We start from the raw sequence: 22,982 nt of genomic DNA, 5'->3' as shown, positions 1-22,982 counted from the left end.
TCAGAGTGGCTCCGGTTCTCTGGTTTGTGGTCCGGAGCAGAAACAGCAGCTGGAGGGTTTTCCAGCAGCAGGGAGGGGGTGTTTGGTTTGACATCAAAGTGCGGTTTGGGTGGGTGGGGTCTGACCGGCGGTGTGGGGGGGGGGGGGGGGGGGGTACCTCAGCACATGGTCTGTAATTGTGGGCTCGTGCACACAGAGAAAGGAGGTTCTGTTCTGATGGAGCTGCTGATCCTCTGTGATGGTCAGAGACAGAACAGAAGAGTCAGACGAGGAGAAAAGAACAGAACAGAAAGCTTCATTTTGTCGTCACATCTCAAACATTCTGCAGAATCAGATATGAGACATCTGAGTACATATATTCAGAATGATAACGGACCGAGTCCAGAACCGTGTGGTGCTCCAGTGTTTACTAAAAGCACATGAACATTATCAGAAGCAGGTTGAAACATTCTCAGTCTTCTTTACTCTTGTTTACAGACAGAACTGACTCTGAGATGACGACGTGGTTCTGAGATGACGACGTGGTTCTGGGATGACGTGGTTCTGAGATGACGACGTGGTTCTGGGATGACGTGGTTCTGGGATGACGACGTGGTTCTGAGATGACGACGTGGTTCTGGGATGACGACGTGGTTCTGGGATGACGTGGTTCTAGATCCATGAAACACAGAAATCAGAAAACATGGTAAAAGTTACCTTCAGTTAAATTTTTATTTTACAACTACAACAATTTTTCAAACCTTTTCTGAAACAGTAAAAGAAGTTTTCAGCTTCAGTCCGACCCAAATATGTGACACACACACACACACACACACACACACACACACACACACACACACAGTCAGCTCTGTGGTTTGGCTCCTGAACACAGTGGAGAGTCGGGGGAGGAGGAGGAGGGTCGGGGTGACTCTGCGGCGAGGAGACGCCCTGCTCAGTAAATTTAGCCTCAGCTGGGATAAAAATAGCCTCCTCAGTCCAGAGGAGATATTTATAGCCGAGCCTCGTCTGTGATCCTGAGCTGAAGCTTCTCTGAGATGAAACATGACGAGACTTCAAGATGTTTCACGTTTTCACTGCAGGTTTGAGTTCAGATATGAATCATCATTCAGTCAACGTGAGACTTTCAGCTGCTGCACACCTGAAGCTGTACAGTCTATAAAACACGTCTCTACAGTCTGAGGACCAGCATGCATTGCAGATGAAGCCTCACAGTTGTGGTTTCACTTTTATTTTGGTTCCGGAAAAAGTGTGTGACGAGCCGGAGAAGAACCCAGAGACAGAACAGGCGCCGGGCGGAGCTGGAACAGAAAACATGAACATACACGACGTGTTCAGCGTCTGCAGCCACGTTTACACCGACTGCAAGACCCGAAGTGATCTGAGAGAGAAGAGCTGTGACAACATGTCAACAGGAAGTCAGCCGGCTCCTCACCGTCATTCAAACTCACACAACTTTATTCTAACTGCAGACATGTTGACACACTCAGACAGGAGGAGAGAGGAGTCAGAGAGGAGGAGGAGGAGAGAGGAGGAGGAGAGAGAGGAGGAGGAGGAGAGAGGAGGAGAGAGGAGAGAGGAGGAGGAGAGAGAGGAGGAGGAGGAGAGAGGAGGAGGAGAGAGGAGGGAGGAGAGAGAGGAGGAGGAGGAGAGAGGAGTCAGAGAGGAGGAGGAGGAGAGGAGAGGAGGAGAGAGAGGAGAGAGGAGTCAGAGAGGAGGAGGAGGAGAGAGGAGGAGGAGAGAGAGGAGAGAGGAGTTAGAGAGGAGGAGGAGGAGAGAGGAGAGAGGAGGAGGAGGAGGAGAACTCCTCCTCCTCCTCTCTCCTCCTCTCTCCTCTCTCCTCTCTCCTCTCTCTCCTCCTCCTCTCTAACTCCTCTCTCCTCTCCCTCCTCCTCTCCTCTCCTCCTCCTCCTCTCTGACTCATCTCTCCTCCTCTGTCTGTTGGACCAGAACAATCCTTACATGGTCAGTGACGTTGCAGCAGGATCTCCCCACGTAACGCGTCGACGCCAACCACGGCTACAGGCTCCCACCAGCTGCTCGGCCCAGCCGTCCAATCGGTGGGCTCTCTGTCTGTTTCCGCGGCGACGTGACGCAGGGCTGAGAGCGGGGAGGACGAGGAGGAGGAGGAGGAGGAGTGAGGCCTCCTCGCTGTTCGTGGACGCTGCAGCTGAACAGAAATATCTGAAACACATTCGTCCTGAGTGACTAAAAATAAAGCTGCTATTCTTGAGACCAGACACACACACACACACACACATACACACACACACACACACACACACACACACACACTCATCACCGTCACCGAGGAAACAGGAAACACACTGTGACTTTACTACATTTACCCTTTTATAGCTTATTAAATGGAGCTTTTGGTTCAAGTTCTGCCTTTTACAAACCAATGAACAGGTTCTGATGGAGGTCTGATGGGTTCTGATGGAGGTCTGATGGGTTCTGATGGAGGCCTGACGGGTTCTGATGGAGGTCTGATGGGTTCTGATGGAGGTCTGACGGGTTCTGATGGAGGTCTGACGGGTTCTGATGGAGGTCTGATGGGTTCTGATGGAGGCCTGACGGGTTCTGATGGAGGTCTGACGGGTTCTGATGGAGGCCTGACGGGTTCTGATGGAGGTCTGACGGGTTCTGATGGAGGCCTGACGGGTTCTGATGGAGGCCTGACGGGTTCTGATGGAGGTCTGACGGGTTCTGATGGAGGCCTGACGGGTTCTGATGGAGGCCTGACGGGTTCTGATGGAGGTCTGACGGGTTCTGATGGAGGCCTGACGGGTTCTGATGGAGGCCTGACGGGTTCTGATGGAGGTCTGATGGAGGATGTCGGGGTGGATGGTATCCACAGAGTCCTCCCTGTTGTTAGCTCAGGTTAGCTTTAGCTTTGGTTTTGGTTCGGTCTTGAAAAAGTCAACACTTCCGGTCTCAAAGTTCAAACTCACAACACGTCAGTTCTGCTGCTGGAGGTCAGAACAAAACTAAAGAGGCAGAGCCGGACCTGCTGGAGGAATAAACAGCGAGTCACATCAGAACAGAAAGTGGATTTATCGACCTGACTGCAGCAGTGACCCGCAGAGGTTCTCTTCACGTTGTGTTGGGTCTCTTCATCACACTTTAATCATCGTGGTGATAAAAACAGGATTCAGGGATATTTGATTCTTTGTCTTCACTGTTGTGAATCAGCAGAATATGAACATTATTTCAGGTGAGATGTGATTTTATTTTGAAATACCACAAAACCTCGTTCTCGTTTGCTTCGAACTCACTGAATCTACCTGCAGCTTCAACGTCAGACTGTTTCTGCAGGTGAAAACGAGTCATCTCAACAGTCATATTCACTCTGAACGCAAACTAACAGCTGTTCAATAAAACACTGCAGGAAGTATTCACAAACTGTCGTCTGCAGTAAATCAGCAGTGACCCGGTTCAGCTGAGGTCTTCACACACCCTGATGTCTGCACACACACACACACACACACACACACACACACACACACACACACACACACACCACAAAACCATTATGGGTGTGTGTGTGTGTGTGTGTGTGTTGATCCAAGCAGGTGTGTACATTCCTTCCATCAGAACAGACAGTGTGTGTGTTCAGTGTTCAGTCATGTGACGTCCGTGTTTCTGGCTCTGCATCACTGATGTCAGATCAGCTGGCGCTGCGTGTGCAGTCGGGGTGTGAGCTGTTTGTCCTCCGCAGGTCTTCATAGTCTCTATGCATGTTTATATTGTGTCACCATGACAACCACCTTTGACTAGCCTTTACGACATGGAAAGTAGCTCCAATGCTAACAGTGTCCATGAATGCAGTTATTGTATATCTCTGTTTTATGCACGTCTGTGTGACCTGCAGTCTGTAACAGAGAGGACGCTGCAAACACCTGCAGGGTTTTATATGAAACATTTGATCATGTTTTATTGTTTTGTTTGTTTTCAGAAGGTTCCACTTTCTTGAAATGATGATTTTATGTTTTGTTGCAGGCGGTGTGATGATAATAAAGCTGAATTGAAGATAAGAACGAATGTTTTGCACACAAACCTCTTGGGGCTAAGCTAGCTGTGCTAACTGTCTCCATGGCAACACCAGGTGTGTGCTCATGTCAAACTGTCCTGAGACATTTTAAGCACCGTTCACATGCAGATTGGTGACATTTCTGAGCCCATGTCGTCCCGGAGAGTCCAGAGTTTAACGGCTTCACCTGTGAGAACTTTCTAGAGTGAAACTTCACCTCATCACAGTGTGAAGACAGAAACCAGCAGAGCTGCAGGCGGACGTCCTCACAGAAACGTGACGGCGTCGATGTGTGAAAAGGCCCCGTCACAAAGTCTCCATGACGCTTTAATACGTCTCGGTGTGGGTGAACGAGTCCACGTGAACTCAGATGTTTCTACAGTTGAGTCTTTGTGATATTTAGACTCAGGACTGTTTCTGTGTCGGTGTGTCAGAGGAGTCGTGGCCCGACATGGACGGGCCCGCTGCCAAAGCAAACAGACCTGTGGCGTCAGCAGAGCGGCGGAGTCCCTGTTACAACAGGATGTGACATCAGGATGTGACATCACGGGCAGAGGCCACAGGCTGCGTGTACAGAGTGGCTGCAGAGCTTCAGTTTACAGCTCAGCAGGTTTCACACAAACACGCAGCTGGAAGGACTCGCTGTTCTCCCTGTAGAAGTATTTAACACCCACGCTGCTCAAAGGGAAACACCACAGGAGCAGAAAATAACCTTCAAAGGTCAGAAACACGCAGGAGCTCCGAGGAACAACATGCAGGACGTGCTTTTATTCTGAAACACAACACTGAAGTCTGCCACAGAGAGCCTCGTTACATACAGTCACCTCCGAGCTACAAGCTAACAGGAAATAGAAGCTAACTCACAACTAACTGAACATAGAAACTAATTAAAGCTAACAGGAAATATACATATATATATATATATATATATATATATATATATTATTTTTTTATTTAATTTTATTTTATTAAAGAGATATTTTAGCAGGCCTCAGTATTGGGTTAGCCTAGCTTAGCACAAAGACTGGACACTGGAGTACAGTAACACTGCTGCAGGTTCAACTCCCACAACATGAGGACAAACTGCCTCTATGACAGCTCTGAACACACACACACACACACACACACACACACACACACACACACTGCAGACGGCACCATGGAAACCGAGGTGGTGTGAAGATCTCCGCCGACACACTCCTCATGTGACCCGCAGCATCAGCCGGACTCTGATTTTAAGAATTTACACAGCTCGGTTCAGGTTTGATACATGGCCGAAAGTATGTGGACAGTCCAACATCTTCAACATCTTAAAATGCACTCGACCGGCTAACGTATGAATGTTCACACTGAGCTCTAGTTCTGTGTTCTGCTGGATCTTTCCTTTGTGGCATCTGTAGACAGCTGAAGTGTGAACAGGCTGTAGAGTACAGGGCGCTGCAGAGATCCAGACCTGCAGAGTGCTCCTCATATTTTATAAATTCAAGCAGCTCTGAGAATCAGCTGCATGAAAATGTTAACTGATTTAAACTGATGTGACAGATTTGACATCAGGTCACATGAAGAAGAACAGTGAAGGACTGAGGCCCGTGGTTCTGGAGCCGCTGGTCTAAAACAAACTGTGAGCCACATTATTAAGATGTTAATGTTACCCCATCCATGGTGACTTCAGGTCCTGGACACCACTGGACACAGTACAGTGCTGTCCACAGACTTTTGGCCATTTCGCTGTTTCCTCCATTTTTATTTGTGTAAAAACACTCACACACACACACACACTCACTCACACTCACACACACTCACACACACACACACACTCACTCACACACACACACACTCACACACTCACACTCACACACACACACACACACACACCTGTATAAAACACTCAGAGATCAGAAACTTCTCCTTCAATAATTTATTCATCAGTAGAATCAATAATCACATATATTACTGTCAGTTTAAATAATGACGTCAGTCCAGTCTCGTAACAAGAAATGATGAAGCGTGACGTCACACCCCCCCTCAGTTCATGTGTGAGCAGACAGGTGAGCACCTGCAGCTCAGGTAGTCTCTCAGTCACGGTCCAGTCACGTGACCTCCATGTGACAGTTCATTCCACTCTCCCCTCTCTGCAGCTCCAGGACCTGAATCCTTTAAGGGAGTCCGGGTCTGAACCCGTCCGGTACCGGTACCGACATCTCACGCGCCTCCGGCTGAATCAATCCTCATCAGCAGGAAGGTTCCGGTTCGCTTCGGTCCGATGCCTCTCTCAACTCAAACACCATTATTCCTCTTCAGGAGGTTCGGCTGTTTGGACTCTTTCTCACCGCTCCGCAGCGGTCTGACTCGGTTCGGCTGGGCCCGGTTCGGCTCAGCGGTCCTGCAGCTGCAGGCAGGGCACCCACTGGTTCCTGCAGCGGCTCTCCTCACAGAAGCTGCTGATGTTCTGCAGGGCCGGACTCTGCAGCGGCTGGACGGGAGGGTTCTGCAAGACAGGACGGAGAGGACGGTGAGACTCCCGGAAACACGTCATTAACTCTTTATTACGTAACATTGAATGTTTCTGATCGTGAAACATCTACAGGTCCACTTCAGTACCGAATCATGCGGACTTACAGTGACCAGGATGCAGTGCAGGTCCCGCGGCTCGTTGCCGCTGCCGTCCTCGGTACCGTCCTCCAGCAGCTGGGCCAGCCGCCGCGTGCCGGACAGCCGCAGGATGTTGATGTCGTTGTCGCAGCAGAACGCGGTCAGCAGCGTGAAGTGGATCTGCAGCGCGATGTCGTCTTCATCCTCCTCATCAGTGGCGAGGACGCACAGAACCACACTGTCCGGGTCTCTGCAGGAGGACACAGAGCGGGTTAATGTCAGCGTCTCCGTCTCATCACGTTCATTCAGAATCAGAGCCGCGGCTCGGTTCGTCACACTGAGACTCGTACTTACACATTCATGAGCTTGGCGGACTCGTACACGCCCACAGTGAGTCCGTCCTGCCGCTGAGCCGCCACCAGCAGCTCCTCCAGAGCCTGGCTCACCGTCTCCATCCTGCGGGACACAGAGGCGGTTAGAGGAGACCGAACCCCGCAGAACACAGAACAGAACTCTGCAATACACTCTGATCACACTGAGCACGACGGTTCTGAGTGATCCGGGTTAATGATCTAACCTAGAGTCGCACTCGTGCAGTTTATGACGCATCGTGCCAACATCAGTTACTCACTTTTTGTCGGTGCTGTTGGACCCAACGAGCTCCTCCAGCGTCATGTTGAAGTCAGAGAAATAATCCACCAGGTCCAGGATACAAGAAAAATCCAGGCTGCTGTCCCGTTAAAGTCCCGGAATACAGTCCCAACAGGCGGTAATCCAGCTCGGTCCAGAGTCCGTCAGCAGGGTCCAGATACTCAGAGCGGTCCGGCTGAGAGTCTGAAGAACAGGAGCTGAGTGCGGCTGAGCCAGAACCGCTCCTCGCTTTATACCCGCTCTGCGCAGCGGGCGTCACCCCGCCCGGCCGCTCCGAGCCTGATTGGTCCGCAGCTGTCAATAGATCCCCCGGACTCTGCGCCCATTGGCTGAGCGCGCAGCAGCTGCCGGAGCCCCACGTGGGGCAGTTTCGGAGAATCCCCCCCCCCCCCCCCTCCTCTCTCTCCCCCCCCCCCCCCCCCCCCTCTCTCCTCCCCCCCCCCTCCTCTCTGTCCGCACTCAGTTTGTTTGCTGAAGTTTTTTTTTGTTTTTTTCAGACTGGAGGAAACTCCCGGACCGGCTCCTGGACCGGCTCCTGGTCCGGACCGGCTCCTGATGCACTAGGGGAGCTGCGGAGTTCACCCGCATCACAGTCCGACACCCTCCGACACACACAGACACACACAGACACACACACACACAGCCGCACCGCAGCCGGATTCTTAAATCGTCATTATTTTTAATGGAGTCTGGTTTTTGCAGAATATTGTGAACCTGAGCAGGTGATGAGCCCCGAGTCACAGCACGCGCCCTGCAGCACAGCAGTGTGTGTGTGTGTGTGTGCGCGCGAGGAGAGTTAAAAATACGTGTTTTGATGAGCACGAGGTCAAATTCACGAGACAGATCTGTGTCGGCTGATAGGACCAGGACCAGGACCAGGACCTGGACCTGGACCAGGACCAGGACCTGGACCTGGACCTGGACCTGGACCTGGACCAGGACCTGGACCTGGACCTGGAGCCTGCCGCAGAACTGAACTGAGTTAATAATCAGAAGAATAAACTCATGTTGATGGATCCAGAGGTCGCATCTGACCCAGTCTCTCTGCTGCAGAACTCAGAGTGAACCCGGTCTCAGACGCCCCCCAGCGGCCCCGCGCTGCCCTGCAGCAGTGAAACCAGCAGGACATGTCGGAACACGCCGGGACTCGGTGAAACCAGTTCCCTGAACTGGGGCACATGCAGAAGGGGGGGTCCCGGGGGGGCAGTTGTTGAGGAGGAGCAGGTTTCAGGGGTTTCAGGGTCACTGAGGGGTTTGATGCTTCTCGGTTTAGAGACTCCAGAAACAAACATGTTCTGATTCTGCGCACTGGGACCTCCGGGCTCAGTTCACCTGTGTGACTGAGGGACAGGTGACTGTGATTAAAGCTCATTAATGAAACACCTGGATCATCACCAGACTGAGGAGAAGAGCTCATGATGCCACGTCAGTGACATCATCAAGTTTTTAAGGTAAAACATTCCTGATCTTCTCCTGAACGTCTCTCAGGTTTATACATCTACACTACAGCTGATGAAGACCTGCTGAAGACCTGATGAAGGCCTGGTGAAGACCTGATGAAGGCCTGATGAAGACCTGATGAAGACCTGGTGAAGACCTGATGAAGACCTGATGAAGACCTGACCTGGTGAAGACCTGATGAAGACCTGACCTGATGAAGACCTGACCTGATGAAGACCTGACCTGATGAAGACCTGATGAAGACCTGACCTGGTGAAGACCTGATGAAGACCTGACCTGATGAAGACCTGATGAAGACCTGATGAAGACCTGACCTGGTGAAGACCTGATGAAGACCTGATGAAGACCTGATGAAGACCTGATGAAGACCTGACCTGGTGAAGGCCTGATGAAGACCTGATGAAGACGTGATGAAGACCTGATGAAGACCTGATGAAGACCTGGTGAAGACCTGGTGAAGACCTGACCTGGTGAAGACCTGATGAAGACCTGATGAAGACCTGATGAAGACCTGACCTGGTGAAGGCCTGATGAAGACGTGATGAAGACGTGATGAAGACGTGATGAAGACCTGATGAAGACCTGATGAAGACCTGACCTGATGAAGACGTGATGAAGACCTGATGAAGACCTGATGAAGACCTGATGAAGACCTGATGAAGACCTGGTGAAGGCCTGATGAAGGCCTCAGTGTGTCTGCAGGAGGCAGAGTCATCCTGAACTCAGTTTCTCACATGATGCAGATGTTTTGGAGGGTCTGAGCGTTTCAGTCTGTTTCAGCAGGATTATTGATCGTCGGTCTGATTGATTATCAGAATGATTGACAGGATGAATCAGGTTAGTTCAGATTTAATCACATCAGAGAAAAGATGAAACTGATAAACGGATTTTATTAAAAGACAACAGGAAGTTGTGATCAAAACAAATACAGAGTTGTTCTGTGGTCCTGTGCTGCCCCCTGCTGGTCTGATCCGGACCACACAGTTCTGAATGACGTCATCATGTCTCCCAGTCAGAGGAAACTGGAATATATTATTATATAATAATATATAATATAATATGTGTTCATCTCATTTAATGTTTGTTTCCTCAAACTCCTCCTGAAGGAAACTCTGCTGTTTAATCGACCTGGTTCATTGATTTTATTCACTCTGACGTTAAAACAACAGTTTTAGTTTAAACTCGAGTTTAAGACGTGAAATCATTAAAGGGTGTTAAAATCTGAGCTGAGTTATAACATTTAATTAAAGAGGTTTTTAAGGAATAAAACTTTTCATTAATATTTCCGATAAATGATCAGGAGACTTTTTGAAAATAAAAGTTTCAGGTTTATTTATTTCTTCAGTTACTTCACTTTTAAAAAGTAATTTATTACACATGATTTGATTTAATGAATCTTTTCACATTAAAACTCATTAAAGATGTTTAATCACTGTGATACTGGCACACATGGAGGATTTAATGGATCAGCTGAGGTGTTTCTACACTGACTGATTATTGATGAGCTATCAGGAGTTAATCAGGGTCAAACTGCTCATTGATGAGGCTCGTTAGCAGCTTTCATTAATGAAAAGTGAAGCGCTGATTGGATATTAACTGATCACATGACCTCTCAATCAGTGATCGTCAGGCTTTTAATCTTAATCACCTTCAGAGTTCAATGATCAGAAAATGATCACATGATAGAAACTCGTTAAATCTTCAGATTATTTAAACTTCAGATGTTTTTGTTGAATTAAAATTCTTCAATAAAATGTTTTCAGGTTTAAAAGAACATTTAAAAGCTGCAGAAGGAAAGTTGTTGAAACTTTAAGACACAGTTACATTTAATTACAGATGAAATGAAGTTTAAATATTTAGTAAAATGTCACTTTAAGTCACTTTTGAAATGAAAGTTGAAATAGATCTGACTTTATTGATCCTCACTGGTCACAGCAGCAGTGAAGAAACAGAAAGAATGAAAATAAATATTGATTATTAATTTATTTAAAGAAGGAGAACTTTAAGAAGTATGTTGGATTCAGTCCTGACGTGGGAGACTCATCATCATGACGTGTTGATGCTTCACTGATCAGTGATCAGTGGATCATCAGTTATTGATTTGATTGACGTCGGGTGTTAACTGTCACTCAGAGGTTTGATCTGATGTTCAGGGTCTTCGTCCAATCACAGCCAAGATATCTAAAGTGTTGTAATTAAAGTGTTTCAGGTAATTAAAGTATTTCAGGTACTCAGTTACAGTTGATGTGAAACTGATCTCTGATCGTTGGTTCATTGATCGTCACTCACTGATTTGTTCAGTGAAAGTTTATTAAAGTATTGATTGTTTCAGAGAACAAACGTTTATTAATTAATTTAAATCAGACTTTTAAAGTTTAAACTCAGTTTAAGGTTTTAAAATCTGAACTTTGGGTTCAGTTCAGTCGATCATCATGTGACAGTCTGATCATTAGTGATGTCAGAGGCTCATTGATGACTGATTGGAGGATCATTAGTCGGTTTATTGATTAATGAAGAGAAGAGTCACATGACAGAAAGTGTTCAACGTTTAAAACAAACAGAAAAACAAGTTAAAACATGTCAAATGTCCTGATGAGTCAAATAAAATCAAAGAAAGTTTAAAGGATCCTTCTGCTGTAAATTAACTTTGAAGTACAGAAGTACAGTTTCGGGGAGTAAAGGAACATTGCAGAGATTAAAAAATAATAAAATAAAGTTCAAGAGAGTTTTAAGGTTTAAAATGTGTTTTAACACATTTTAAACAGCTACAATCACATTTAAGGATTTTCAGGTAAACAATTGTAAGAAGCTTTTTTCAGACATAAAATTAGATTAAATAATTACAGTTATGAGGATTTTTTCAGACTTTTAGTCGGTTTTAAAGTCAAGATGTTCTTAAGATAGAAGAAGTTTGTGGGACTTTGAGATTTAAAATCCGTTTCAGGCTTTAAACATCTGAAATAAAAGTTTCTGAGGCTTTAAAGGTCTAAATTAAAAGTTGGAGCTTCTCATGTAAACAATTAATTGAGTTTTGAGAAGCTTTTCTGCAGATATCAAATGAGATCAAATAATTACAGTTTAGGGAAATTGGGGAACATTTCAAGCACGAAATTTGTTGACGGGGTGTTTAAATCATGTCATTTAAATGAGGATATGAAATGTGAGTTAAAAGGCTTTTAAAGGTGTAAAATTACTGTTTTCATGGGTTTGAATGTCTCAAATTAAAGTTTGAGGAACATTTCAGGTATAAAATAACATTTTTAAAGGCAAACAATTAAAGTTTTCAGGGATGTAATTAGATCTGAGGGCTTTCAAGGACTAAAATGAAAGTTTAAGTGATTTTCAGGATGTAAGAGGAGGAAAGGCTCAGAGACCCTGAAGTTAACACCTTATTCTCTATTTTCCTGATTCCTGAGGAATCCACAAACACACTGATTAAACCTTTAAGATACAATACACACAGCTGATTTGTTGGTGTGTGTGTGTGTGTGAGCAGTGTGTGTGTGTGTGTGTGTGTGTGAGCTCTCCTGCTGGTCGACACTCGTCTTCAGTCTGCAGTCGTTCCTCTCAGCTTCATTTCCATCTCACACGTCCTTAAATCAGTGATTTTTCCTCTGGAGTCTGGTGGCTCATTAACAGGCCGGTTGGGTTGAATCCACAGTGAGCTCGTCCTCCTTCATTAAGAGCCGACACACTCAGAGGGTCCAACCAACTTCTCCTCGTTCATTTATAAGGTGTGATGGACAGTAACTAAGTACATTTACTCAAGTACTGCACTTTATAACAGATGTGAGGTAGGTTACTACATCTCAGAGGGAGATATTGTACTTTTTACTGCATCACATTGATGTTTTGTCACAAATGAAACAGTTCAGCTGAAACTCTGAATGATCATCAGAACCATATTTATTTCTTTACTTCTCAGCTGGACTCAGACGAGCTGGATGTGTTTGTAATGACGTGGAGGTTTGGACTGAACCAACATGGTGAAGGTGGTCATCAGCGTTAGTTCGTCCTGAGCTCCACCTCAACAGTCCAACAGAACCATCCTGATCAACAGGACTGGGTCGCACTCATGTGATGACATCATAGAGGACAGTCGCAGCCTGCAGGGACACTGAATACACACAGACTGATGTACTTTTACTTCAGTGAGACTTTCACAGCAGGACTTGGAGTACTTTTGGTCGAGTACTGTAACTGAACTACAGCAGCTGAGTAACAAAAACCCCACAGCGCCCCCTGCTGGTGACATAGAGACACTCCAGCTCGATCAGTTTGGACGGTAACTAGTTACATCTAAGTACTTTTTTAGTACAATTTTGAGGTAGCCTACTTGTACTCAAGTATTTCCCTTTCCTGCTACTTTATACTACCTCTCAGAGATAAATACTGTACTTTTTACATTATATTACTCTGAAAGCTTTAGTTACTTTGCAGGTTCAGATTACTAAAACAAAAACAATAAATTAAATATATAGAAATAAATCAAACTACCCAAAAGTCATTCTTGAGTAAAAGTAAAGATGGTTTAAAGTATAAAGTGAAAGTCTCCATGTGAAGAGTACTCGAGTAAAAGTTTGAAAGTATCTGACATTATATGTACTTAGTTACTTTCCATCACCGGTCAGAATACATTAAACTACCATTATTCTACATAACCGGTTCTGTAATCTGAGTACTTTTACTTTAATACTAATACTGTGTGTGTGTGTGTGTGTGTGTGCGTGTGTGTGTGCGTGTGTGTGTGTGTGTGTGTGCGTGCGTGCGTGTGCGTGTGTGTGTGTGTGTGTGTGCGTGTGTGTGTGTGTGTGTGTGTGTGTGTGAACTCCACTTTGCTAAACTCAAAGTGCCATGATGACCCCTCTCCTCACAGATGCATGCCGGGTAGTGAAGTCTTCGACGCGGTGGTTGGGCCTGCGCTCCTCCACGCCCTGAACTACATTTCCCAGCGTGCCCCGCGCGTTTCTTCCTTCCCTCCTTCCTTCCTGCAGCCTCGGCCCTTCTGCCGTGAAAAAGGAAGATGAGAAGCAGCAGCCGCGGTCCGCCGACACCGAACCGAGTCTGAACCGAGTCTGACTTCCAGCGGAATGGCGGCAGCGCGGCTGCTGACGGACCGGAGGCCGAGCTCAGCTGCTGTTCCGCGGCCTTGAAGCCGCCACGACCGCCGCTGGAGCAGCGGAGCCTGGAGGAGCGGCGGGTGGAGCTGCAGCCTGCCGGGCCGAGCCGTGCCGAGCCGAGCCGAGCCGAGCTGAGCCGCCGTCATCTCCCGCCCTGCTAGCGATGCTCAGCTAGCTGCAGGACTGAAGCCTCGACTGCACCGAACCCCGAAACCAGACCAGACCTCCCCCTGCCCCCCCTTCAGGTGAGAGTCCGGCAGCACACCTGGACGTTTACCTGTTCCCCTGAGACAGACCCGCACCTGGCTCTGGATCTGTGCGGTCTGGTTCTGGGTCCAGCTGTCAGACTGGAGACTGGAGCAGGTGTTTCCTGTCAGTGATGTTGGTTCAGTTCTCCACAGTCTGACCAAGGTCCAGGTGTCTGTGTCGCATGACCCACAGGTGAGTTCAGGGTCCAGGTCAGAGCCTGAACAGGTAACAGGACACAGACTCAGGTCCAACACTGGTTCTGATCCGGTTCAGAGCAGGTGCGTCAGAGTTCTGCTCATGTTCTGTGTCAGTCATCATCTCCTCCTCGTAGTCCACAGAACAGTTCTGGAGCTTCACGGTAAAACAGAACCATCCAGCTCGTCTGTTCTGATCCAAGTCTCTGGACTGAGCCTGCTGAAATCAGAACTGAATAAATAAATAAATGTCTCAGTAAATAATGAAACTACACAAACATTAATTATAAAATGTGACATTAATTTATATTTCTGTTTTAATTTGCTTCTGTATTTATTAACCTGTGTGTTAATCCTCTAATCTAACTTCTCACTTTATTTGTTCCTGTCTTTGGCTTTTTTGCATTTACAAGATGAAACATAAATAAAACATAAATAGATCAATTATTGTCACATTTACTCATTTCTTTATTAATATTGTGAGTTTCCTGAGATCCAGAACTGATCTGACAGTTCTGTTACGTGACAGCGTGAAGCTCCACGACGAGGCTGAGCCTGACTCTCCTCAGGAGGAGACGATGGCTGAGCCTGACTCTCCTCAGGAGGAGACGATGGCTGAGCCTGACTCTCCTCAGGAGGAGACGATGGCTGAGCCTGACTTTATATCATCAGGAGGAGATGATGACTGAGCCTGACTTTATATCATCAGGAGGAGATGATGGCTGAGCCTGACTTTATATCATCAGGAGGAGATGATGGCTGAGCCTGACTCTCCTCAGGAGGAGACGATGGCTGAGCCTGACTTTATATCATCAGGAGGAGATGATGACTGAGCCTGACTTTATATCATCAGGAGATGATGGCTGAGCCTGACTTTATATCATCAGGAGGAGATGATGGCTGAGCCTGACTTTATATCATCAGGAGGAGATGATGACTGAGCCTGACTTTATATCATCAGGAGGAGATGATGGCTGAGCCTGACTTTATATCATCAGGAGGAGATGATGGCTGAGCCTGACTTTATATCATCAGGAGGAGATGATGGCTGAGCCTGACTTTATATCATCAGGAGGAGATGATGACTGAGCCTGACTTTATATCATCAGGAGATGATGACTGAGCCTGACTTTATATCATCAGGAGGAGATGATGGCTGAGCCTGACTTTATATCATCAGGAGGAGATGATGGCTGAGCCTGACTTTATATCATCAGGAGGAGATGATGACTGAGCCTGACTTTATATCATCAGGAGGAGATGATGACTGATTTTAGTTTTTTTAGCTGAACTGCTCCTTTAACATGAGTTCAGAGTGAAGGTACCAGAACCAGGCGTCAGTCCAGCTCGTTAGATAAAGAACTTGTTCTGCACATCGTGATTTAAACTGAACTCTTTAAAACTTAAAAAAAAAGATTATTTTTTATAGTTTTTTCTTAATTTGATTTTCTTGTAACTCAGAAACAGAAAATAAATAAATTAACAAACTGAAGTGTTTTAAATATCTGACAGGTGAATTAATGCCCTCTTTTGGTTAGACAGGTGTGTCCTCTGGCCACACCCCCAAACAGTGATGTCACTGCAGGTGTATTGACAGTAAACTGCTGTAACATGCTGTGGTTCTGATCTGGTTCTGATCTGGTCCTGGTGTCCCTGCAGGCTGCAGCATGGAGCGCTCCGGCAGCATCCAGCTGGACATCCCGGACTTCAGTAACTCTGTTCTGTCCCACCTGAACCAGCTGCGTGTTCAGGGCCGGCTCTGCGACATCGTGGTCAACGTACAGGGCCAGAGTTTCCGGGCCCACAAGGTGGTCCTCGCCGCCAGCTCGCCGTACTTCCGGGACCACATGTCTCTGAGCCAGATGAGTACCGTGTCGCTGACGGTGATCCGCAACCCGACGGTGTTCGAGCAGCTGCTGTCCTTCTGCTACACGGGCCGGCTCTGCCTGCAGCTCGCCGACATCATCAGCTACCTGACGGCCGCCAGCTTCCTGCAGATGCAGCACATCATCGACCGCTGCACGCAGATTCTGGAGGGAATCCACCTGAAGATCAGCCTGGCTGACATGGACGAGGAGCCGTCGGAGGAGGCGCGGGGCTCCAGGAGCAGCCGGACCTTGGAGGCCGTGGTGCGAGGAAGCGGCCACGGCGGCCTGCGGCTCCTCGGCCCACGGGGAGGTGCGGAGGTGTGTGAGGCGATCAGCCCCGCCGAGGAGCCGCTCAGCCCGCTGCCGACGGTGGAGCACAGCGGGCTGGAGGGGTCCGGGACCGCCACCAGCAGGGCGGGCAAGGAACCAATCCTTCGCATCAACCGGGCCGGCCAGTGGTACGTGGAGACGAGCAGCGAGCCGGAGCGGACCGGCAGCGCCGAGGAGGGCAGCGGCATGGACCGGGTCAGGATCAAGACGGAGAGGATGGAGGAGTGGATCGGAGCAGGAGAGCACCACGAGGAGGGGGGGCCGGTGGAGGAGGGGACCACCGTGATGATCGACACGTCGGGTCGCAGCACGCTGGTGACGGGTCCGGTGGGAACGCTGGGGGGCCGCAGCACCCAGCCGTCGTCCAGCTTCAGCGAGACAGACAGGTGAGTCACCGTGACGACGACACGCTGCAGAGCGCCATGACTGAACCGCACACACCTGTGTGTTCATGTGTGTGTGTGTGTGTGTTCGTGTGTGTGTGTGTGTTCATGTGTGTGTGTGTGTTCATGTGTGTGTGTGTGTGTTCATGTGTGTGTGTCCAGGTTCAGTCCCACCGGCAGTGTCGTCGTCCTCGCCGAGCGTCAGAGAGCGAAGAGCGAGTCTCCCAGCAGGGCGGACGAGCTGCGACAGCCGAGCTCACAGGTACGAAACCAGACGGCTCAGACAGGATGTGTGTCTGCTCAGGTAGAGTTTACAGACAGGTGTTCATATGTAACGGCGGTGTTTGCTCCTGAACACACCTGTGATCACACCTGTAACACACCTCCTGTTTCATGACGTCATTCAGAGCGTTGCTTCTGATCAGCTTCATAATTAACAACCAGCTTCTGACAAAACGTCCTGCTGACGAAAGAAAGCTGGAGCCAGATGAAGTCTGTACCTGAGCCATCCAGAGATTAAAATCCAGTTTGATGCAGTCTGTCCTGGTTCTGGTGCTGGTTCTGGTCTGTATTAATGTTTGGTTCTGCCCATCAGGGGGAGGAGCACGCAGCGTTCGACATGGGCGGCTACGAGGACTACCTGAGGGAGCAGGTAGGAGACCGCTGGTTCCGCTACAACCCTCGACTCACCTGCATCTACTGCTGCAAGTCCTTCAACCAGAAGGGCAGTCTGGACCGCCACATGCGGCTGCACATGGGCATCACGCCGTTCGTCTGCCGCATCTGCGGGAAGAAGTACACCCGCAAGGACCAGCTGGAGTACCACATCCGCAAGCACACCGGCAACAAGCCCTTCCACTGCCACGTCTGCGGCAAGAGCTTCCCCTTCCAGGCCATCCTCAACCAGCACTTCCGCAAAAACCACCCGGGCTGCGCCCCCCAGGAGGCCCACAGCGCCTCCCCCGAGACCACCACCGCCTCCGTCACGTCCAGGGGAGGGCCGAGCGATGAGGCCTCCCCCAGCCAGGAGGAGCCGGAGGGCGGGGGCGGGAGCAGCGGCGGTGGAGGCCAGTACAGCGAAGGTCCTCAGGCCTCGGTCTCCACCACGGGGCCCGACTGACCCCCGAGGGCGGCGGGCGGGTCGGGCGGAGGTCGGGTGGGGGGGTGACGGACGTGGAGGGCCGTCTGATCCTGTTGCACCTGAAGCCAACAGGAAGCCGGTAAAGTCAAAGCCGCGACAGAAAAGACGCCTCAGAGTCTGAACTGAGATTTTTTCCGCTTTAAACCGCATCTACCTTCACAAACCGACCCAACAGATTAAGCTAATGAAGAAACGCCACACACTCCAACAACCTCATGCACCACACGACCCCGTGGTCCTCGTCTGCCTCCGTCAGTTTATGTTACAGATTTCTACTTTTATATTTACAGGTGTTACAGGTTCACAATGCAGCATCACAACAGTCTGTCTGGTGGGAACTTTGCCAAACTACTCAGCGCCAGTTAACAGATCAATCCTTCATATTTGCCTTGAGACAATCTGGAGCAGCGAGGTTACTAATAATAATCCAGCGCTCGTCGCTCAGCGCTCGTCGCTCAGCGCTCGTCGCCGCGTCGGCAGTAAAAGATTTAGCTGCACAAAAAAGGTTCAGTGAGAAAAAGTATGAGTGTTAAAGTTCAGTGTGATCAGAGTCGATCTCACACTACACAGCTTCACACTACTTCACTTCCTGTTCTACTCTATTACAGAACACGACCTCTCGGTCCTGATCCAAAAGGTTTTACTTTTTGTGACACTACGGGAGCACACAGAACCTTCAGGGCTGCTGATGATCAGCTTCATTACTGAGAAAACATCTTCACACATTAACAGTACAACTAAACGTTTAATCATCAGAAATGACCCAACACAAAGTTCTTGTATCAGACAGAACACACACCGATCCAGTTTATCTGTGATTGGCCAAATTTGACCGATGATATCAATATATATCAGTCGGGTCGTCCAGAACTGAGTCCACTGTCACATCAGAACAGGAAGCAGAACATGTTAAACTAAAATAATAAAACGAAACATCCAGTTTGGATCCACATAAAAAGTGACGAGCAACAAATGAATAAAATTCTGACATAAACTCAGATTATAGACGTAAAATAACATTTAGAAAACGTCATCTTGTTTTAAAATGTGTGAAGATGTTTTTATCATCTGGACTCAATATTTAAACACAAGGTCCATTTACCTGCTCAGGTGTCATCATGTGACCTGAGTCCAGACTTCAGTCGGGTCACATCAGGTGGTCGTACCTGAGGGGACAGTACAGCCCATGCAGAGAATGAGTCTCCAGCTCGTCCTCGTCATCCAGTGAACACAGTGAAAGTGACTCTGATCACACTGGATCAGTTAATTGGCTTTAAAACGGGTCTAAATTGTTTAGATTAGCGTCTCGTTGACTTTTAAGGATCTGGTAGATTAGAAGAAGACCATCTGGCAGCCTGTTGACTGAACAGACTCACAGCAGGAAACCTGGACCTCGTCCAGCCTCAGATAAGCTACACAGCTCAGTTACCTCTCATCACTACGCAATACAGCTGCTGCACCGCACAGCACAGCACCACCGGGGGGCGCTCTGATCCACTCACACAGAGACCGCCGTCAGTCTTCTCAGATATTTTTATAACAAGCACGTGTTTCTTTTTTTGTTTTACTTGGACACTTTTTTGCTCTGACAATGTGTTGGACGGACGGACGAGGAGACAGAGTCTCGACCCGATCCGTCTCCTCTGTTTCTGTTAATGACGCATTAAAGCTGCTTCGCGTCCTTCAGTAGAAACTAAAGAAGAAGAAACAGAAGCTGCACGCCACACACTCCAACAACCTCATGCACCACACGACCCCCGCGGCCTCAGCCAATCAGAGGAGAGCAGATTCTACTGGTCTTTTAGCCGTTCACACTTTGATAATTATTACTAGTTGCTAAATGTTCGTGAGCCTTTAAGGTAACTAAAGGTATCATTTAAGGAAATCGTGATTAGCTTAGAAGCTACAAGATTTTTACTAATTTATTGTCAAAATGAGATTCTACTGATTTTAGCAGCTGTTGACCAAAATGAACTAAACAATATTAATATTCCTCATTAACTTAAAAGTTAACTGATTGTTTCGTTTACTCCGTATGTCCACTATATTAGCTCAAAACTATTATAATTAATCAGTTTTTAAAATAGCTAATGTGTATGAGCTAACTTTAGCATGCTAATGTCTTCTGTCGAGCATCCGTTAGCCTGGTAGCCTGTCACAGACAAAGTGTAGTGTTTCCACAGTGACGTGTTTCAGATTCATCTGTGTTTCCAGAGATGGATTCAGGATGTGTGTAGCCTAGCTTAGCACAAACACTGGAAGCAGGTGGAAACTGCTAGCCTAGCTCTACCAAAAGAGAGCGTTGACTCTAGCTTTTGAGCTCATGTTAGCTTGCAAGCTAACAGGAAATGAGCTTTTCCAACCAGAGTTCAGATATGGTGACGAGCGGTACAGTTACACACGTGCAGTAGAGCTAATGCGTCATTACAGCAGACGGTTCTGATCGGGTCGACATTGATCGGGTAGGGACAGGACGAGGAGCCAAACCCTGTCGGACCAGATGGATGTAGTAGCCAGGCCTCGGAGCTGGACTAAAAAACCCCTCCAGAGGTCAGAGTTCACCTGCTGGAGGGCGGAGCAGGTTGGACCACCTGGCAACCAAAGGAAAGACGACGAGGCCTCGTTGGCCCGCCGGAACGGCAAAACAACTTCAGCACTTATCAGAGAGAGACGGGATCAAAACCAGAACTTTTTATAAAAACAGAACAATATAAAGTCTACACATATTATCAGACAAACATATTTAAACTACTAAGATGTTTCTTTTTTGCATATGAATAATGTAAGTAAGCTAGGAGTTAGTTCAGAGGTGTGTAGGTGGGCAGGTAGCACACGGATCGGCTGTTACTGTTTTTCTACAGAGCTGTGAATCAGATTCTCAGTGGACGGTCAATTTTTTTATGCAAGTGAAGCCAGCGGTTCTGTCCTCACTCCGGCTGGCTGGACTCACGTTTTCCTCCCAGATCCTGCCGCCACCGCTGCACTCACTCTTCAGGCTAAACCAGGAACTATCAGGTATACAGACTCTTTCTTTATTCAGTGAATCCCACGTTTACTTTCCCGACGTAGCAGAACGCTAACGGCTAAACCTCAGCGTGAGCTACACACCGCAGAGAGACACTCGCCTGTTAATACACTTCATCCCTGTGAGTCGCTGCAGAGGGCGACAGAAACACGAACAGGGCTGGGCAATATGGACTGAACATCAGTAACCATGGCAACCACAAGACCTCTAGTTTCTGATTGGCTGGCAGGTGTTTTGGTCTTTTCACGATATTAAATCATCGATCAGTCGTCTGATCGTCCGTTAACTTCATCAAGCATTTGTTGTGATTATCTGCTCACACGTCACGACCTGATTTCTATTAAATATTATCAAAACAAATCTGTCATCATGAATTTAGTTTGTAGAACCAAGTTTACACATTTTACTCTCCAACAGCCTCGTTTACATTTGTAAATCTTATTAAAACAAATGAAATTAATAATCACAGTGTTTGAGAGTTTGCACACTGACTGATGCAGAAATATTATTTAAAGCTTATGATTTTGCTGCACCTGTCGCCACCCAGCAGTGACGTCACAGTGTCCTGCAGCACACCTGTACCTGAGCACACCTGTACCTGAGCACACCTGTACCTGAGCACACCTGTACCTGAGCCCTCCTGTAGAGAGACGAAGTGCCGATCGTCGCGTGACTCAGACGGTTCAGAAGTTCTCATCGGGCAGTTTAAATAAATGAATACAGAGACGGACGTCTGATGTTCGGCAGCTCGTAGTTCAGACACGATCTGCTCGTATTTTTTAACCAGTGAGAGGCTCCACAACGGGCCATGACGGGCCTCTCTTCTCCAGAGCTCTGACCCAAACATCGCTGCAGCCCGGTGTGAAGGTGCAGCTGGAGGTCTGAAACATCTAAATGTTCAGAGTTGCTTCTGTGTTCAGACGTCTCAGCGTTCATCACCACTTAAATGAGCTTCTTCACAGTTTACATCTGAACATACAGCATGAATACTGCTGATCAGGTAACTGAACATGAACCTCGTTAGCTTCTTCAACTGGTCAGAACCGGTTCCGACAGCCTTTTCTCAGCAGTTTAATGTCAGACACCAGTTCCTGCTTAATGTTCAGGCGGCACCGACGACACTTTGAGGAAAATATCAGATTCTGCTCAGATAACTGACGTCGTTATAAAAACATAAAAAATTATCAACCAAAACATCCAGAAATATTGATTCCACCTCAAAATGAAATATAAAGTGGATCAGGTGAACCGGGTTAGAATCCGTTCATGGCTGTGTGACTCTTCAGCTGCTCCTGGATCAGTGTGCATCAGGATTTATGACGTAAATGAAAATCCAACACTGTCGTCGCATGTTGACGAGGTGAAATGTGTCCATGTTGCCCAGCTCCGACAAAAACACTGACACACTCGTCCTGCAGAATCAGAACCAGAACCAACTCTCAGTGCAGCAAAGAGACGAACACATTTGTTTATTAAAAATTCCAACATCTGAATTTTTTTGGCTGCTGATCAAATTATGCAAGAACCTGAAGGTGACCCAGTAACCTGAGTGTCCCTGTCACGATACAAACACTTTCTGAACCGGTCCAGACTGGGTCACGCTGTAGGTTTTCTCCTCTCTGCACTGAGGTGTTGTGTCTCTGTGTCTTTATCAACAGCACATCATTACAAGCCAGTTACAGTCAAGAAAAAGCTGCTTCCACAGCAGCCGGTCCGGTCCGGTCCGGTCCGGTCCTGCTCGTGGAATCTATAAACCAAGGAAAAGTCAGATCTGAGCTGCGGTCAGGACCGACTCTACATGAACCGTCGCGTGTTTTTAAACCTGAACTGTCTTTATCATCATTATCATTTAAATCTGTGATCATCAGACTGAGTGATGCATCAGAGCAACAGGGCGCAGGTGCACCAGGTGCAGCAGGTAGAGCAGGTGCACCAGGT

At 47.8% G+C, this 22,982-nt stretch overlaps 2 protein-coding genes across 3 annotated transcripts; one reads left to right on the top strand and one right to left on the bottom strand.

Annotated features, from left to right (window-relative positions):
- Nucleotides 1-5,933: 5,933 nt before the first annotated feature.
- LOC141005377 (growth arrest and DNA damage-inducible protein GADD45 beta-like) lies at nt 5,934-7,476 on the bottom strand. The gene is made up of 4 exons (XM_073477219.1): nt 7,254-7,476; nt 6,977-7,078; nt 6,650-6,872; nt 5,934-6,518 (listed from the first exon to the last, which is right to left on the bottom strand). The coding sequence occupies exons 1-4, from the start codon at nt 7,295-7,297 to the stop codon at nt 6,405-6,407; spliced, it is 483 nt and encodes a 160-aa protein (XP_073333320.1). The 5' UTR covers nt 7,298-7,476; the 3' UTR covers nt 5,934-6,404.
- A 6,258-nt stretch (nt 7,477-13,734) lies between these two features.
- zbtb37 (zinc finger and BTB domain containing 37) lies at nt 13,735-17,998 on the top strand. 2 transcript variants are annotated; one of them, XM_073476854.1, is made up of 4 exons: nt 13,735-14,099; nt 15,957-16,881; nt 17,041-17,140; nt 17,474-17,998. In XM_073476854.1, the coding sequence occupies exons 2-4, from the start codon at nt 15,965-15,967 to the stop codon at nt 17,996-17,998; spliced, it is 1,542 nt and encodes a 513-aa protein (XP_073332955.1). In that variant the 5' UTR covers nt 13,735-14,099; nt 15,957-15,964. The 2 variants fall into 2 exon arrangements, with proteins under 2 accessions (XP_073332955.1, XP_073332956.1); XM_073476855.1 differs by having other exon boundaries at nt 13,735-14,295.
- The last annotated feature ends 4,984 nt before the right edge of the window (nt 17,999-22,982 follow it).

The sequence above is a fragment of the Pagrus major genome, chromosome 11 (genome assembly GCF_040436345.1).
Source record: "Pagrus major chromosome 11, Pma_NU_1.0".
Taxonomy (NCBI): domain Eukaryota; kingdom Metazoa; phylum Chordata; class Actinopteri; order Spariformes; family Sparidae; genus Pagrus; species Pagrus major.
The sequence above is the reverse complement of the archived record's forward strand: the minus strand, read 5'-3'. Positions and strand labels throughout refer to the sequence as shown.